At 51.7% G+C, this 16,414-nt stretch overlaps 2 protein-coding genes across 4 annotated transcripts; one reads left to right on the forward strand and one right to left on the reverse strand.

The window, feature by feature from the left end:
* On the reverse strand, nt 1-11,200 carry LOC122878778 (protein IWS1 homolog). Of its 3 annotated transcripts, XM_044202129.1 has the most exons (16): nt 11,008-11,200; nt 9,992-10,074; nt 8,056-8,746; nt 7,874-7,933; nt 7,325-7,538; nt 7,096-7,153; nt 6,903-7,012; nt 6,360-6,510; nt 6,196-6,278; nt 5,399-5,528; nt 5,169-5,286; nt 4,932-5,043; nt 4,548-4,604; nt 3,841-3,897; nt 3,633-3,744; nt 1-1,513 (listed from the first exon to the last, which is right to left on the reverse strand). In XM_044202129.1, the coding sequence occupies exons 1-16, from the start codon at nt 11,048-11,050 to the stop codon at nt 1,388-1,390; spliced, it is 2,205 nt and encodes a 734-aa protein (XP_044058064.1). In that variant the 5' UTR covers nt 11,051-11,200; the 3' UTR covers nt 1-1,387. The 3 variants fall into 3 exon arrangements, with proteins under 3 accessions (XP_044058064.1, XP_044058065.1, XP_044058066.1); XM_044202130.1 differs by lacking the exon at nt 4,548-4,604; XM_044202131.1 differs by lacking the exons at nt 4,548-4,604; nt 4,932-5,043; nt 5,169-5,286; nt 5,399-5,528.
* Nucleotides 11,201-11,645: 445 nt separating this feature from the next.
* Nucleotides 11,646-14,831, forward strand: wdr74 (WD repeat domain 74). The gene is made up of 2 exons (XM_044202132.1): nt 11,646-12,616; nt 14,106-14,831. The coding sequence occupies exons 1-2, from the start codon at nt 12,008-12,010 to the stop codon at nt 14,649-14,651; spliced, it is 1,155 nt and encodes a 384-aa protein (XP_044058067.1). The 5' UTR covers nt 11,646-12,007; the 3' UTR covers nt 14,652-14,831.
* The last annotated feature ends 1,583 nt before the right edge of the window (nt 14,832-16,414 follow it).

A 16,414-nucleotide genomic window follows, 5' to 3' on the forward strand; every position in this document is an offset into this window, starting at 1 on the left:
GAGTTTCTGTTGAGTCTTTATTAAGAAAAGTATCACCTGATCCAGAACAGTGCAGACGGACGGGCTGATTCAGTCACCGTTACCTGTGTGAACTCAGTCCTGCAGACAGTTTACATACTTCTGTACAGCCGCTACGGGAGCAGAGAGGGGACAAACTGGACTGGGGAGGAGGTCTGGCCTGCCTATTAGCAAAACACCTTCACATCCAGAAACAACGAGGGAAGATTTTGTTCTCAAATGCAACTTTAGAAAGTTTGGAAAAACCACAAGGGCGCATCGAAGTACTTTGGACAAAAAAACAAAAAACAATCCGATCAGCTGCGTCAACATTTCTCTCTGAACCAACAGGATCAAAACACGAGCAATTCAGTGTCAGCAGTACAATTCATCTCCACAGTGGCACTTTTACCTGATAATGGCAGTGTGAAAGTGTAAAAATGTGTCTTAAGAAAGCATCGGCCCCCTGCAGACTGACGGAGAAGCTGTCGGCTTCGAACGCTCCCGCGGCGACACGTGTTTGATCACTTTAAAACCGCCGCTGTTTAAACCAGCTGCGCTGCAAAAATATTCTCGTCTGAAATTGAGTTTTATTCTCTTAAAACAAGTGAAAGCAGCTGCCAGAGAGATTTCTGTTCAGCGCGTTTCAAGTAAATCCAAGAAACACCGACACTTCTGAAAACTTGACTTGTTTTGAGACGAAAGGTGACGCAGCTGATGGGATTAGATAAGAATATAGATGTAGATGGTTAAGATACAAAGCTAATGTAAAGCTAATGACGCTGATAGCTAACGTTAGCTCACATTAAAGCTGTCAGTTTTGAGATAATTCTGATCGTTAAGATATGAAAGAAGACCTTTTAGGTTAAGAGACAAAACAAATGTAGCTGATTGCTATGTTAGCTAACAATATGGACATTTAACATTAGCATTACCTCCAAGTAAAGTGACACTAGCTGCTGCTAACATTAGCTATGTTTGCTAACTTCGAGGTGTTGTGCTAACGTTTTTCAACAGCTGGTTTGGAGCTGAATCTAAAGTAGCCGACTACGAATGTTAATCATCTTAGTTGGCTTGGACGTAAAGCTAACATTAGCTAATTTTACGGCCTTAGTTACATTAGTTTTACCTCCAGGTCACCTGACATTAGCTAGTATTATGGACTGGCTATCGTAATGCTAACATTAGTCAACATTATGGATCCAGTTGGTTAGGAGCTAACGTTAACAAGATGTTGTATTTTTTGCCCAAAGACCAGATGAGTTCCTGTGATTTCAGACAGTTTACAGCAGATATTCTCGTTCTGACCGGAGGAGGAGGAGGGAGGGGGGGTTGTTCGGGCACAACACATTAAAAAGCAAAAAGTGAATAAATCCTACGGAGGTTAATATCAGAGCGGCATCCGGTTGCCTTCCACGCTGATTTTAACAGCGTGACCTGGCTTCGTCAGGCGGCGGATGTCCGCAAATCTACGCATCTGTTTATCAACGCGGGACATTCCCTTCTTCATCGGACCCTGCGGGAACAAAAACACACAGAAACTCCAAATTAAAAACAAAATGGCTGCCAACAGGATCGTCTGATATATGTTTGATCACCTCTGCCTTGATGAAACACGCCGCACAAAGCTTCCCAGGCGTGAATTTCTTCCAACACCAGAGTTTTAACAAAAGCAGCGTTTCTTTAGCGAGAAGACGCGCAGCTTCACTGTTGCATCGCCGACTCCACAAAACCCACCAACGTTTTCGTTAATTGATCTGCGTGTACGATTCAAGCGTTACACACACGCCAATTAAAATTCGCTGAATTGAAAAAGTTCAACAATCGTCAAGTCGGCTTTCGGACCGAAAACGGCCAGAGTTAAAACCCGATCCAGGAAGTCCGTTAACGTGACGGTTGCACAGGTTCGTGTTACTACGAGACATTTTACAACAAAAAGTACCAGACGATCATTTTATCGACAGGTAAACAGCAGAAACACCTGCGTCCATGTTAGAGAGAAAGGCACCAGGGCTGGCGCTTATTCGTGGATTTGGTTTGTAGAGCCTCGCCTATGACGTTGCGTGATTGTGGCGTTTTGCCGGAACCCGCTGCGTTAAAACCCGCGCTGCGTCGGCGATCTAGCTCCGTTTAAATGAACGCGGGCGTTGAGTTTTTGTCACGCAGAGCTACAGTCGGTCTGAACGCGACCACGAGAGCAGCAGCCGCCCTGCGACTCCTCACCGCTGCCGCCACCGCGTCCAGACATCGGCAGCGAACTCTCGCCGTCGGAAAGTGCTGAGGGTTCAGGTGGACGGACGGAGGGGGGTAAATGTTAGTCAGCGTGGGAATAAGTGCTGTCGGAGGTCACAGGTGAGTCACAGGTCACAGGTGAGTCAGAGGCCACAGGTGAGTCAGAGGTCACAGGTGAGTCAGAGGTCGAGTCACAGGTGAGTCAGAGGTCACAGGTGAGTCAGAGGTCGAGTCACAGGTGAGTCAGAGGCCACAGGTGAGTCACAGGGGAGTCAGAGGCCACAGGTGAGTCACAGGGGAGTCAGAGGCCACAGGTGAGTCACAGGAGAGTCAGAGGCCACAGGTGAGTCAGAGTCCACAGGTGAGTCAGAGTCCACAGGTGAGTCACAGGTGAGTCAGAGGCCACAGGTGAGTCACAGGTGAGTCAGAGGCCACAGGTGAGTCACAGGTGAGTCAGAGGCCACAGGTGAGTCACAGGTGAGTCAGAGGCCACAGTTGAGTCACAGGAGAGTCAGAGTCCACAGGTGAGTCAGAGGCCACAGGTGAGTCACAGGAGAGTCAGAGGCGGTTCCCTACAGACAGACGCTCCGCTCGGTCTTGTATCTGTTCAGAAAGAGAGGGCGGAGCGTCGTTTTCTGGGGGAACAGACACCATCACTGCACGCTGTCACGCCATGCAGAAGGACTTACTGCCCCCCGCAGGTCGACAGCAGGTACTACAGGGGCATCCTGTTTCCCTCTATGCTGATCTTGACAGCTCCCTGCGGGCGGTGCAGCTTCTTCTGCTCAGCAAAGCGACGCTTGTGCTTCTCCAGCCGGCTGATGCCTCTCTTATAGCCACTCTACAGAGGACCAATCACAGCTCAGCAAATGACCTCACTTCCTGTGTACAGACAGCCTCCACTGACCACGAGGTAAGTGATCATTAGGATCCTCCTCCTTTTGCCTTTTTACCAGTTCTCCTTCCCCTCATGCCAAGACACTATCGGGCTACACCTCAGAACCCTCCACATGTCTGCTGCCACCCTGTGGTACAACAGCGCCATTACACAAATACGCGTTCAATTCCCAAATCTAAAATGTGTATTAAATAAATAAATAATAATAATAATAATAATAATAATAATAACCTTCACTTTTAATTCTGCTAGCTTTATAACTGCGCAATTAAAAATAACTGGATTTATCGGTTTATCATTATTTTAAGGATGAATATTATTTTTCTAACATTTATTGAACCAGAGAAGCACGTTCCCACCTGGATGCCCCGTCACAAGCCTGCGTCTCTACTTGTGGGCCCCCGGTGGCTCCCCGACATAATAAGCTCCACATTAAGGCCCATTTGGCTTCATGTAAACAGGTAAAAGAGGCGGACCGCCCCCCCCTCCCCCCCCATGTACTCACCCTGCTGGACTCCATCTCCACGTTCCATTTGGGTCGCACGACGTAGTCTTTGTTGGAGGGCATCGGCACCCGAGCCCTGGCGCAGAAGCCGGGGTCCCCGGGCCGCAGAGCTCTGCAGGGGGGGAAGGCGGTTACAACGATGCTGAACGCCCGCATGATTACAGCGGCGTGCTGCACAACCAGGTTCTGTAAAATCAACTCAACTTACTTCTCCTCCCCGGTCAGCTGTTTCTCCAGGTCTCTCCGAGGCGTCTGGCCCCCCGAGCTAGAGACAGACAGGAGGGGGGGGGGGGGACGGTAGGTTTATATTTAATAATTAACAGTGAGGGGATGAACACAGTCACCAGGCTGCGAAACAAGCCGAGAGTTGAGATGAACGCCACCGGCTGAGCCTCCATGCTATTATTAGCATTCTCCACCTCACAGCAGTTAGTCAGCCGATTCCCTCCCGGCGTCCCGGCAGGGAATCGTTTTGGTCTGCGGAGGGCTCATTACCTTTCATCGCACCCCCCTTTCACACATGCGGACTCAAACATCGGAGACGCGACAGGCTCAGAGTCGCATCCCGCCGACGCGAAGAAGTCAGCTGAGCCGTTCGCTCCAACTCGACTACGAGAAAGCACTTAAACCAAATCATCATGCAACACGACAGAACTTTGACCCGGGATCGGGACCGGGATCGGGACCGGGACCGCGAGGCAGCTGCTGCTTTGAGTCCTAATGTGTGAACAGCGAGTGACAGCGTAGGCGTGTTAGGAGGGATCAGGTTTAGCTGCTGCTGCCACAAAGAGTCCGTACGAGACCAAGTCCAGACCTCCGTCGGCCCTCCACGCCGCCGGACCTGGAGCTGTACTGAACCAGAATGCAGGCTAGAGGCAGGACTTGCAGTGCAACCATGCAGTTTTGTGACTGAACCTGATGGGTGGAGAGAAGACGTCGGGTTCCTCCGCCCTCTCCACCTTCTGAGGCTGACTGGGGGGGGGGGAGAGGGAGAGAGGAAATGGACGGGTGAGGAAGGAAGGTAGAGCTTAAAACAAACAAACAAACAGGAGGGCGGGAAAGGCTGGAGGGGAAAACACAACATGTGACATGAGACACAAAGCAGGCAGAGCCGAGGACGACCACTGGCGAGACGTGACGTCCGCACAGAGTCGGAGGACGAACACGATGCTGTGACGAAAACCCCCCCGAGCCCAGGAGCTGAGCCGGGGCATTAAAGCACTGATTCAAACGGCGTGGACATCCGGCAGCTGAGCGGGCGTTCCCCCCCCGCCGTGTGACGTCGGGTTAAGTCAGTACCTGAGTCGGCGTCTCTGAGGCATCTGCTGGTCCAGATCTCTCTGCTGACGCTCCTCTCTCGTCATCCCCTTATAGTTGGACGTGAGGCCGAAGATCGGCCGCGACCACTCATCTGCACAGACGACAGAGATCAGGGCCGTTAGCGGACACCTCCCACCCAACAGAACGCCCGCGCCCGCTTTAAAAGCACCGCGCAGGACCCCGATTTGAATTTCAAAAGACGAGAGACGTCCTTACTGATGAGCTTGAGGGCGAGGTCTTTGTTGGATCGAGACTCTTTGGGATGTTTGTACAGAAACATGACGGCGCGTCCGATCCCGCTGTGCTTCAGAGTCTCCTGGCTCACGCTGGGCAGCTGCGGGGAGGAAACACAACACACAGTCAAACGCTGAAGCCACGCCGGCCCGGGACGCCGGCCCGGGACGCCGGCCCGGGACGGACGCCGGCACAGCAGCTTCTGTACTCACTTCCTGTAGGATCCTGAGCAGCTCCTCTCTGATTCGGAGAGCGGGCAGCGATTTGTCTGGAAGAGGACTGATCCACTCTTTAATGGCCGACATCACGCCGCTGTCGATGAACGTCTCCTTCAAGTCCTGCCTGAGGGACAAACGCCACCACAAGACCTCAAACCAAAGCTGCAGCAGACGCTTTTCATCATATAAAAAGGACATTTCACTGACGGGGGGGTCGCGTAGCTGGATCGTTTCCTGTCACAGTGACTGATCATTCCTCCTGTTGGTTTTATTTCAGGACGTTTTAGACGTCAGAAGGGAGAAGAACGCAGAAATTAACGATTAGAGGAAAGTCTGCGTTAGCGTTTTTCCTCGTTAATCATCTCGTGAGCCGAAACCACGAGTCAACCCGACAACATTCATCGCCAACTATTTTGATATTTGATTCGTTGTTTTAAATCATTTGTTTCGAGTCAAAACGTCTTCATGACAATAAAGCTTTTCCCCTCGATTTCTGACGTTTTACACCCAGAATCCAGTTTTCACGATTAATCGCTCAAATGTTTAAAGCTGCGACGATTAGTTCGTTAATCGAGTCAACTGGCAGCTACTTTGATAATCCATTAATTCTTTAAGTCATTTTTAAGCAAAAACACCAAATATCAGATGTTTCTGTTTGTCTTCGCAGTAATTTGAGCGTTTGGAGTTTAACCGTTTGCTCTTGTTTTAAAGACCATATAATATTATTATTATTGACACGTTCGTCAGAATAAATACGTAACGGCTCCGATATTAAAGGAGCGAGAACTTACTTCTTCAGGTGCATGACGACCTGCGGCAGCAGAGTGAGTTTTTTCAGCGCCGGTTTCTTCTGGCTGTTCAGCGTCCGGTCCTCCTGTTAAAGAAACACAGCGTCAGTATCGCAGCAGAGCGCGGCGGCGGCGAGGGCGGCGAGCTTTTATTCTGACAGGCGCACCTCTGCGGCCTCGTTCATCTTGGTGATCATGGCGCTGACCACGTCGTCGGCGTCGCTGATGAACGTCCCGCCGTCGCGGTGCCGCCTCTTCTTGCTGTTCATGGCTTTCCTCCGAGCGAGCATGATGTCAAAGTCAGACATGAAGCTGGTGCTGAACACACACGCACACACACACACGCACACACACACACAGTGTGTTAGGACAAAACGATATTCTCTCTTTAATCTCAAACATTCGTAGTCTTATCTAAGATAAAGCGCACAACACATGAGAAAATGTAATTATCCTTAAAACAACAACGTCAGCTGACGGAGCTGCGGACCGGAACCGTCTCCTGAAACCTGAATGTGGATCTGAGCCGAGTATTTCGGCTTCGTTCGGCCCGGTTAACCACGTTATCTTACGATCTGACGTCAGCCGTGAAGCAGGCGACGGCGTGCAAACTTTACCGACCATAAAAACGTTAAAACACGACGTGTAAAGTAACGACAACCGAACAGGTTTCCCGCCGTTCGTCTGTACGGACTGACTGTGGCGCTCACTCTTGGCCGCTGCGGTCGACGCCGTCATCGGAGTCGGACTCCTCCTCCACCTGCTGCTGCCTCTCCTTCGACTCCTTCCGGGCCCCGTCCAGGTCCTCCTGGTTGAAACCCTGCAGGCGGAGGAACGAGACGGCGTGTGAAGCGCTAAAAGAACCCGCTGCACAGCGATTCGGGATCAAACAGCCGCACTCACCGTGAACTCCTCCTCCTCTTCGTCGCCAGACTCTCCGAAGATGTCCGCGATCATTTTCCTGGAAGAAACAGAGGTCAAAGGTCACACCGGCACTGTTCTCTCTCTCCATCTGTACACGATCACATGTTGTATTTTCAGTGTTTTTGCGTGTGCGTTTGGCGAGTGTTCGTGGTGATGTCGCGTCTGGGGAGACCGCCGGAGGTCAGGCAGGGAGGGGTGGGGCACTTACTCCTCCTCCTCGCCGTCTCCGGAGTCGCTGTCGCTGCCGAACAGCTCCTTCTCGTCCTTCTTCCCCGCCGCCGCCTTCGACCTCTCGTCCTCCTCGCTCCCGCTGTCCGAGCCCAGCTCCCTCAGTTTGGCCGCCATGCTCTTGTCGGGCCCGCCCAACCCGCCGTCGCTGTCCGAGTTCTCGTCGTCCGACACCGCCCGGCTCCTCTTCGCCGCTGAGGAATTATTCATTTTTATTACATTCAAGAGCTTTTCTTCAGGTATTTCAGTTAAAGTTTATTTAAAATTGTTTTCTATAATAAACCGCCGAGCAGTCGAAACCTGCAGCTGTTTAACGCGCCGCCAAACAAACAGGCGTTCAGCGGGGAAAGTGCGCCGCTAACGCCAGTTTGCGGGCGAGTCGGTGAGCTCACTTTGTCTCTCGTGGCTACCGCGTAACCACGCCCTAATCCGTGATGTCACGGCGGCGGCTCTCGGCTTTGGAGTCGCACGTTCAGGGTTTCTGGGTAAGAAGTCAGTGATGAAGATGAGCTAACAGCTGCCATCTTACCTGGTTTGTCTGCCGTCTCCTCGTCCTCGCTGTCCGACAGGACGGCCTTCTTCCTCTTCACTGCAAACACACACACACACACACACACACACAGGTGAATGAACACAGTATCAGTTCGTAGCTCCGACACCGACTGGGACTCGGGTGGAGTCCGTGTCCCTGAGCTGGTCTGAGGTCAGTACCTGGCTTCTCGTCCTCACTGTCGTCTCTCTGCTCCTTCTCCTGCTGCTGCTCTCCGTCACTTCCTGCTGCAGCCTTCCTCCTCTGTCCTCCCTCCTCCTCCTCCTCACTGTCAGACTGCATCACAGCCTTCCACTTCCCCCCTCCTCCTCCTCCTCCTCCTCCTCCTCCTCCTCCTTCCTCTCCCTTCGCCTCCTCCTGCTGTTTCGCCTCCTCCTCCTCCTCAGAGTCTATCTGTGCCGCCTTGCGTCTGGCAGGCGTCTCTGCGTCAGAGTCACTGTCTGCGTTGGACCGGCGGTCGGGGGACGCCGCAGGTTTGGCGTCCTCTTTCTCCGAGTCGCTGTCTGCGGCCGCTTTGGGCCCCTCCTCGCCCTCTTCCATGTCCGAGCTGCTCCCGCTGCGTTTGGCGGGAGACGATCCTCCGCCCTCCTCGTTATCCGAAGCTCCGCGTTTGACGGGCGACTCCTCCTCCTCGTCTGAGCCGCTCATCCTGCGTTTGACCGGAGAGTCGTCGTCGCTGTCGGCGGGCCGAGGAGCCTCCGTCTCCGAGTCACTTTTGTGTCGCTGGGGGCCCCCGGGGGCCTCGCCCTCCGAGTCGCTGTCGCTCCCTCGGCGATCCTCGTTGTCGGAGCCGCTGGCTGCCCCGCCAGTCTCCGCGGCGCGGGGGGCGTCTTCATCGTTGCTGCCGTCGTCCTGTCGAGACAAACAGCGGAGCGTCAGGTTTCTGATTCATACGCAGCTGCGCTCATTCTGTCTTTAATCAAATCTGCGGGGAAAGAAATTCTCAGCAGATATTTCAAAAACTTTTAAAAGGCTTCTCTGAATATGAAACTACGAACGGCTGAAGTCACCGGCCGCCAGCCGTTCGGGCTCGGGACCCTTTAAAGCAAAGCGATGGCTCGTCACAGCGACGATATGGACATGGACAATAAACTGGACTGGACCAAGAACACTCAGGCTGTTTACAGGAAGGGCCAGAGCCGCCTCTGTTTCCTGAGGAGGCTGAGGTCCTTCAACATCTGCCGGACGATGCTGAGGATGTTTTATGAGTCTGTGGTGGCCGGTGCTGTCCTGTATGCTGTTGCATGCTGGGGCAGCAGGCTGAGGGCAGCATGCTGAGGGCAGCAGGCTGAGGGCAGCAGGCTGAGGGCAGCGGACGCCAACAGACTCAACAAACTGATCCGTAAGGCCGGTGACATTGTGGGGGTGGAGCTGGACTCTCTGGCGGTGGTGTCAGAGAGGAGGATGCTGGGTAAACTACACGCGATCTTGGACGGCGTCTCCCACCCGCTCCATGACGCGCTGGTCAAACAAAGGAGCGCCTTCAGCGGAAGACTCATCCCCCCACAATGCACCACAGAGCGCCACAGGAAGTCATTCCTGCCTGTGGCCATCAGACTCTTTAACTCCTCCCTCTAAGTGTCAGTCTGTATGACCCGAAGTCACTAAACTGGACACTGATCATTAACATCTCTGCAATACTCGAAATATTGTGCAATATTCTGTTTAATACTCCTGATCAATATTATATTATTATTATTTATTGACATTGATATTATATTCCTCCAGTACTTCTGTGCAATATCTTAATAATCTCAATAAGCTGCACTTAACTCGACAGTACATGCACCACTTACTTATATTATTACACTGTATTATCATCATCAACCGGTAAACCCACCTGGTACTTCATTTATCTTCTGACCTGTTTTATAGTGTTTATAGTGTATTATATTGTTTTCTAGTACTTCCTCCTGTGTGACTGACGTAAAGGCGAGCTGCTGTAATAATGAGTTTTCCTTCGGGGATCAATAAAGTGTTTCTGATTCTGATTAGTCTTTGGGGTCCTGACCTTCAGGTGTAAGTGCACTAAGATACTGAGATGTATAACGACGACACGCAGAGCCGGTACTGAAGGTGAAGCGGCCCGGGTCTGACCTCAGATTGGTGCCTGTCGCTCCTCGCCTCCTCGCCGTCGGACGCCTGGTGTTCGTCCTGAACTGGAGTGCCGCCTCCGTCATCTGCAGAACACACAACAGGTCAGGAACACACACAAACACACCTGGCTCTCTGCTGGAAGAGCTGCAAAAAGCGACCGTTTTCGAAATGGGAGCCAGTTTGTGCGGAGGTCTTCGGTTGGACAGCTGGGCTGGTTTAAAGGACCGAGACCGCGAGGCTACACTAAACTAATCACAGTTAGGTTTGGGCAGTCCTGGTTATTGAGCTACATACAAACACTAGCAGAGACCAGACGTGATGGGAGGCAGAGGGGCTGAGAACTGGATCTACATCAGCTGAACTGGGTCTGAGAGGTGGTTTTCACACCGACAGGGTGCTCACCATCAGGTATGTAATTCACAGACAGATTACATGCTCTTTTACAGCCCGCACGCCGAACTCCATGCACAAATCGTACAATTTAAGGTTCACGAGTAAATAAAACATCATATTAAGATAAAGTATAAGAGAAAACACAAAGCCGTGTAACCTTTACGTCTGTTTTTCAATTCGGCATGCATCCAAAACATTCATGTCAAAAATGTCTCTAGTTGTATAAATTATTTTTAACCAACATCATTAAATCAGAGCGAAGCTTCAAATCCGCAGGGGGGCGACTTACGGACGGATTCAAGTCGGACTGGAGCCCCCTGTTTCTGCCTCAACTATGAAACACAAACATCATCATCATCAACATTTAAAGCTAAACCTGACGGAGAACCGGGGCTGTGACGTTACCGCCGCCTGCCCACCGAGCAGGAAGCTAAAATGCGACACATTTCCTGGATGTTATTCACCGAAATCAACCGTCTTTTACGATCACCGCGCAGTTAAGAGGCCAAATAGCCTCCAGAGTGTCGTGTTTGTCGGCTGAAGCTGACCTGCCGCAGCCGTTAGCGTTAGCTGCCAGTTAGCTTGTTGCTTCGAGAGGAAACAAAGCAGAACAACAGTTTTACCGGAGTGGTTCCCGGACATGAAGTCGTCCTCTTCTCCGTCCATCTCCCGAGACGAAGAAAGCTTCGGATCCTAACACGCTTTCTGTTTACTCAACTTTAACACCGAAGCGGGGAAAAACGAACCCGATCAGAGTAACGATGCGTTGAGAAAGCTAACAGCTAGCTACTGTAGCCCCGAGATCCAAAATGGTGTAACTCGCGTCATATACGCATTTGTAAATGTGCGGTCGCCTCGCAATGACGTACCAGGAAGTTTAAAAAAAAACAAACTTTATCATCAACACGAACGTAACAGTTAAAAATAATAAAAAGTGATTTTTGGCTGCGTCCGTCACAGTTACACAAATGTAGATGTTTGATTTTTAGTTAATCTCACTGTTCCTCGTGCACAGTACTACCCAAACTATGCCAAACCTTGTTTTGGTTACGAACACGTTACATGAACGTACACGGATGTTCAAGGTCTTTGTCCGCATATAACTGTCTGTGTTAAAGGGAACTTATAATCAAAAGCAAAGGATACATTTAAAATATATATTTTATATATTTTGGCCTTTACACGGTTGACTGTGATGCGCCTTCACCGCCGCCTGGTGGCCACAGCGTGTAACTGCACCGCCGTCTCTTTGTAGTTACACACCGCGGCCACAGGGGGGCGGTGTGTAACTACTGTGATTTAAATATTTTATTGCATTTTACATTTACTATTTGATACGAGGTCTACTTCCTGTGACCACCAGGATGATTATGATCATTAACTGATCATTAACTGATCATAATGATCACCAGAGGACAGTTTGTTATACACACTAACACAGCGACCATCGCTTCTCTGAGTTCTGCTGTGTTCAATAAAGTTTATTTAAAAAAAAAAAACACTCCGAAGGCAGAGTGACGTCTTTGACGCGCGACGCTGTCCACAGAGGAAGACACGCGTGTTATCTGAACCAGGACCCGGAGCCGCTGAAATTCAGTTTTCGGTCCGTTTAAACCCGGTGTGATGGGGGACACGAGCCGGCTGTGCTCCGTGTGGCTGGGCTCGGAGACCGGCATCTTGAAGGGGGTCAGTCTGTCCCGGAAACAGGCCTTCAACTTCTGCAACACGAGCCACCTGAGCCGAGACCAGGAGGTCCGCGCGCTGTGCTGGGGAGACCCGGCGGAGAGCGAGCTACTGGTCGGCTCCGTGGACGGAACCGTGAAGACCTTCAGCACCGAGAAGGGGGCCTTTACCGAGACCCGGCGCTGCGGAGACCCCGCCGAGGGCTGCTTCACCGGGCTGGCTGCGCTGACCGGCGGCGCGCTGGTCACCTGCGCGGAGTGCGGGACGCTGCGGGTGTGGAGGGAGGACAGCAGCGAGCCCGTTGCGGAGCTGGACGCGGGGAAGAACGTGTGCAGGATGCGGCAGAGTCCGGTAAACCGACACAAAGTCGCAACCGGCGGGAAGGAGAACGGGCTGAAGATCTGGGACCTGGAGAAACCCGAGAAGCCCGTGTTCGCCGCAAAAAACCTGCGGGACGACTGGCTGGATCTACGGCGGCCGCAGTGGGTCAGAGACATGGCCTTCATCCCGGACTCGGACAAAGTGGTCACGTGCACAGGTTACCATCAGGTGTGTTCGCACTGTGGTGCTGAAAAAGTGTGTGGGGGGGAATCTTCTTTAAGTCAGCGATAGGCCAAACTCCATTCAAAAACTGTCCATTTTAAAGTTTACCTCGCTGTGGGCAAAACTGCAGCTCGTCCAACACGTTTCATCCACCTGAACTCTGATCTTTAACATCTTCTCTGCCGCTCGGGTCACATTCAGGACGTCAGTGTTAAAGGGACACTCTGAAAACTAAATGTCAACAAAAGGGCCGCTCCACCATCAGAACAGACCCACAGCTCTCTTAGTACAGACAAACATTATCCAACTAAAGCTAAAGTTACTGATGTTTTCTGCAGCTTTTAAAGGTTTGTTTACATCTGTAATGGAAGGAAAAACCAGGCCTGAATTATCCAACTTTAATCAGTGACAGCCTGCAGGACAGGGATTCATATTACAGGGGTAGTAAAATATTCGCCTCCTAAATAAGCGTGAATAGTAAAAGTAATAAAAATGATATAATGCAGCGAGACCATGTGGCCTTTAATTATTAACGCAGGCAAATGTAAACTGCTAACAGGGTTAACCCAAACAGTAATGACACGATAATGTACAAATATTAAAGTACTTTCAGACACTTTAAGTTCATTTTATTGCCAGTGTTGTTGTACTTTTACCTGTAATGGAGTATTCGTATGTCTGAATACGTCTTCCGCCAACAGCTCGCTAAATCGCAGCACGGGGAGGGCAGTGAACGCAGCACAGTGAACGCAGCACGGGGGCAGTGAATGCAGCACGGGGAGGGCAGTGAACGCAGCACGGGGAGGGCAGTGAACGCAGCACGGGGGAGGGCAGTGAACGCAGCACGGGGGGCAGTGAACGCAGCACGGGGGCAGTGAACGGGTCAGTGAACGCAGCACGGGGAGGGCAGTGAACGCAGCACGGGGGCAGTGAACGGGTCAGTGAACGCAGCACGGGGGGCAGTGAACGCAGCACGGGGAGGGCAGTGAACGCAGCGTGAACGCAGCACGGGGGCAGTGAACGCAGCGTGAACGCAGCACGGGGAGGGCAGTGAACGCAGCACGGGGAGGGCAGTGAACGCAGCACGGGGAGGGCAGTGAACGCAGCACAGTGAACGCAGCACGGGGAGGGCAGTGAACGCAGCACAGTGAACGCAGCACGGGGGGCAGTGAATGCAGCACAGTGAACGCAGCACGGGGGGCAGTGAACGCAGCACAGTGAACGCAGCACGGGGAGGGCAGTGAACGCAGCGTGAACGCAGCACGGGGGGAGGGCAGTGAACGCAGCACGGGGGGAGGGCAGTGAACGCAGCACAGTGAACGCAGCACGGGGGGAGGGCAGTGAACGCAGCACGGGGGGAGGGCAGTGAACGCAGCACGCCGCCTCAAGAGAAAGAAACGCGTCAGAATGTGATGATGTGTCCGTGTTTCTGCCCTCTAGTGGTTTTAAAAAAAAAAACTTCCTGCAGCTTTAACGTTGTCGTTTCCTCCGTCAGGTCCACGTGTTCGACCCCTCCTCCCCTCAGCGGCGTCCCGTCCTGGAGGTCGAGTACGGCGAGCACCCGCTCACCGCTCTGTCTCTGCCCGCCGGCGGTAACACGGTGGCGGTGGGAAACACCCACGGCCAGATCGCCCTGCTGGACCTGAGGAAAGGTGTGGTCCGCGGCTGTCTGAAGGGGCTGGCGGGGGGCGTGAGGGCGCTGCAGTGCCACGCCTCCCAGCCCGTGGTGGCGTCCTGCGGCCTGGACCGCTTCCTCCGCATCCACAACCTGGAGGACCGCAAACTGCAGCACAAAGTCTACCTCAAGTCCCGCCTCAACTGCCTCCTGCTCGCCAGCAGAGACCTGGAGGACGGAGGGGGGGCGACGGGGGACCGGGGGTCTCAGGAGGTGAAGGAGGAAGAGGAGGGAGGCGACGAAGACGAGGTGTGGGACACCATGGAGCGGGTGGAGGAGAAGACGAAGAGAAAAACAACGGAGGAGGAGGAGGAAGAGCTGCAGAAGAAGAAGAGCAAGAAGAAGAGAAAGAAAGGACAAGACTGAGGGGCGTTTGAGGTCTGCTCAGAGTGTGGGACATTTGAACGCCGACAGTCAGACTGAAAGACAAGAGCTTCACCTTTCCGGGACAGAGTCAGCTGTTTGTTCACCTGAGGCTAAACTCTGTCGCTGCAAATGTTTTTTACACAGCTGTGTCGTATTTTATTAAAATATTATGAAACCAAACCCCGTTTTTTTTAAATTTTATTTACGGTCGACATTTAACGCGTTTACAGTCTCGTCATCGTCTCCGTGCGGTGGTTTTTATCGTCAGCGGCGGGGTCCGCCACCGAGCTGCCTTCAGACACGCATGAGGGATCGACAGGAAACGATGCGGCGTGTTAATCGGCGTTACCGTTTGTAATCCGATACCAGCCTCTCGGTTTACCGTTCGCTCGCCTGCAGACGGATCAGAGCCGGATTAAAAGGGGGGAACCCCAACTGTCAGCGCTCCAGCTGCATTGTGGGTAATGTAGGCGCCGGGTTTAGACAAGGAAGACGAATGTGTGGGATAAAATAAAAAAAAAGACGCTGTCTCTGGTTCTGCTGCGTCGATTTTAATACGGTTTTATAACCTCCTGTTGTCGTGAGTCGACCGTTACAGGAACTTTTAAAGGAAAGTGGAAGCGCAGCGTGTCGGACGGCAACTCTCAGCTCTGCGTCGTCTTGGTTTTGGTCCACTAATGTTTTCAGAATCGAGACGTTTCGGCTCCCATCCGGAAGTCAATCTCAAATGTGGAAAAATGGCTTCCTTGACGCCCCGTTCAACCCCCGTTTGAACGGGGCGTCAAGGAAGCCATTTTTGTGAAAAAAGAAAACCCCTCTTTGAACAGAAATGGTGGTCTGAGATTCAATCTGCCCAAAGTTTACCACAGTGTGTTAACACCGTGGTCAAGCCAATCACATGCTAATCAGGTACTGAACAGTGATGAGGGAGGTGCAGCCAGAAAACAACAGGCCTGATTACTGATTACTGGGCCATCATGGAAACTATTAGGTCAGTTTCAGGTGAAACTAGCTATTAACAGATACTCAGGTAGACTCCTCCCTGAAGGCGGGGCTTATGTAACACAGAGTAGCTTAAATTTCTGAGTTCCCGTCCCATTTTTTCACATTTGAGAATGACTTCCGGATGGGAGCCGAAACGTCTCGATTCTGAAAACAGCGTCCAGACGACTACGACTGAAACCTTTTCTACGATAGATCACTCCTGGACGAACGAGGGACGACGCCGCCTCCACTAGTGTAGTTTCCACACCAGCGTTTGACCGCAGCTTTAATAAAGAAATAAAATAAGAAATAAATCTGAGTAACTTTTCAAAAACAAAGTCGGGCCGTCTGCCAGCTGACTGAGACTCTCAGTTGCTCAGTAAGAAGCGAGAGCGTTTCTGCTGCAGCTGCTTTGATTTATACAAGCATAAGTTCCACCTGATGAAGATATTGATTAGATCCATTAAATTCTCTCCGGTGCCTTGAAAATAAAAGGATGTCGAAAGCTTTATAAAAAAAAAAATCAAGGAAGAGAATAAAGTCATCATTTATACAATCACTATTAAAGCAGGTCTATGGTTGTGGTTCAGCTTTGAGCCGAGGAGGAGGAGGAAACTCTTCATCCTTATACGAGGTTTCCACTGTCAGAAACTGTGATCTGTAAGGTAATTAAAGCCGTCAGACAGATTTTTATCAATATCTCCCTCTGAGCCGCGGCGGAGTGGAAGTAGAAAGATGCATAAAGATGCTGCTTCCCGCTGCCTGGCGATAAAGTCGTA

This window comes from Siniperca chuatsi, linkage group LG7 (genome assembly GCF_020085105.1).
Source record: "Siniperca chuatsi isolate FFG_IHB_CAS linkage group LG7, ASM2008510v1, whole genome shotgun sequence".
NCBI lineage: Eukaryota > Metazoa > Chordata > Actinopteri > Centrarchiformes > Sinipercidae > Siniperca > Siniperca chuatsi.

Bases quoted from the DNA above. Each gene is read 5' to 3' on its own strand.
- LOC122878778 (XM_044202129.1), bottom strand. From the start codon at position 11,050: ATGGACGGAGAAGAGGACGACTTCATGTCCGGGAACCACTCCG. The intron at 7,154-7,324 runs GTAAGTGCCCCA...TGTTTCTTCCAG, and splicing joins GGAGACGGCGAGGAGGAGGA to GAAAATGATCGCGGACATCT. The intron at 1,514-3,632 runs GTGAGTACATGG...TTGTTCCCGCAG, and splicing joins TGGAGATGGAGTCCAGCAGG to GGTCCGATGAAGAAGGGAAT.
- wdr74 (XM_044202132.1), top strand. From the start codon at position 12,008: ATGGGGGACACGAGCCGGCTGTGCTCCGTGTGGCTGGGCTCGGAGACC. The intron at 12,617-14,105 runs GTGTGTTCGCAC...TTCCTCCGTCAG, and splicing joins CGTGCACAGGTTACCATCAG to GTCCACGTGTTCGACCCCTC.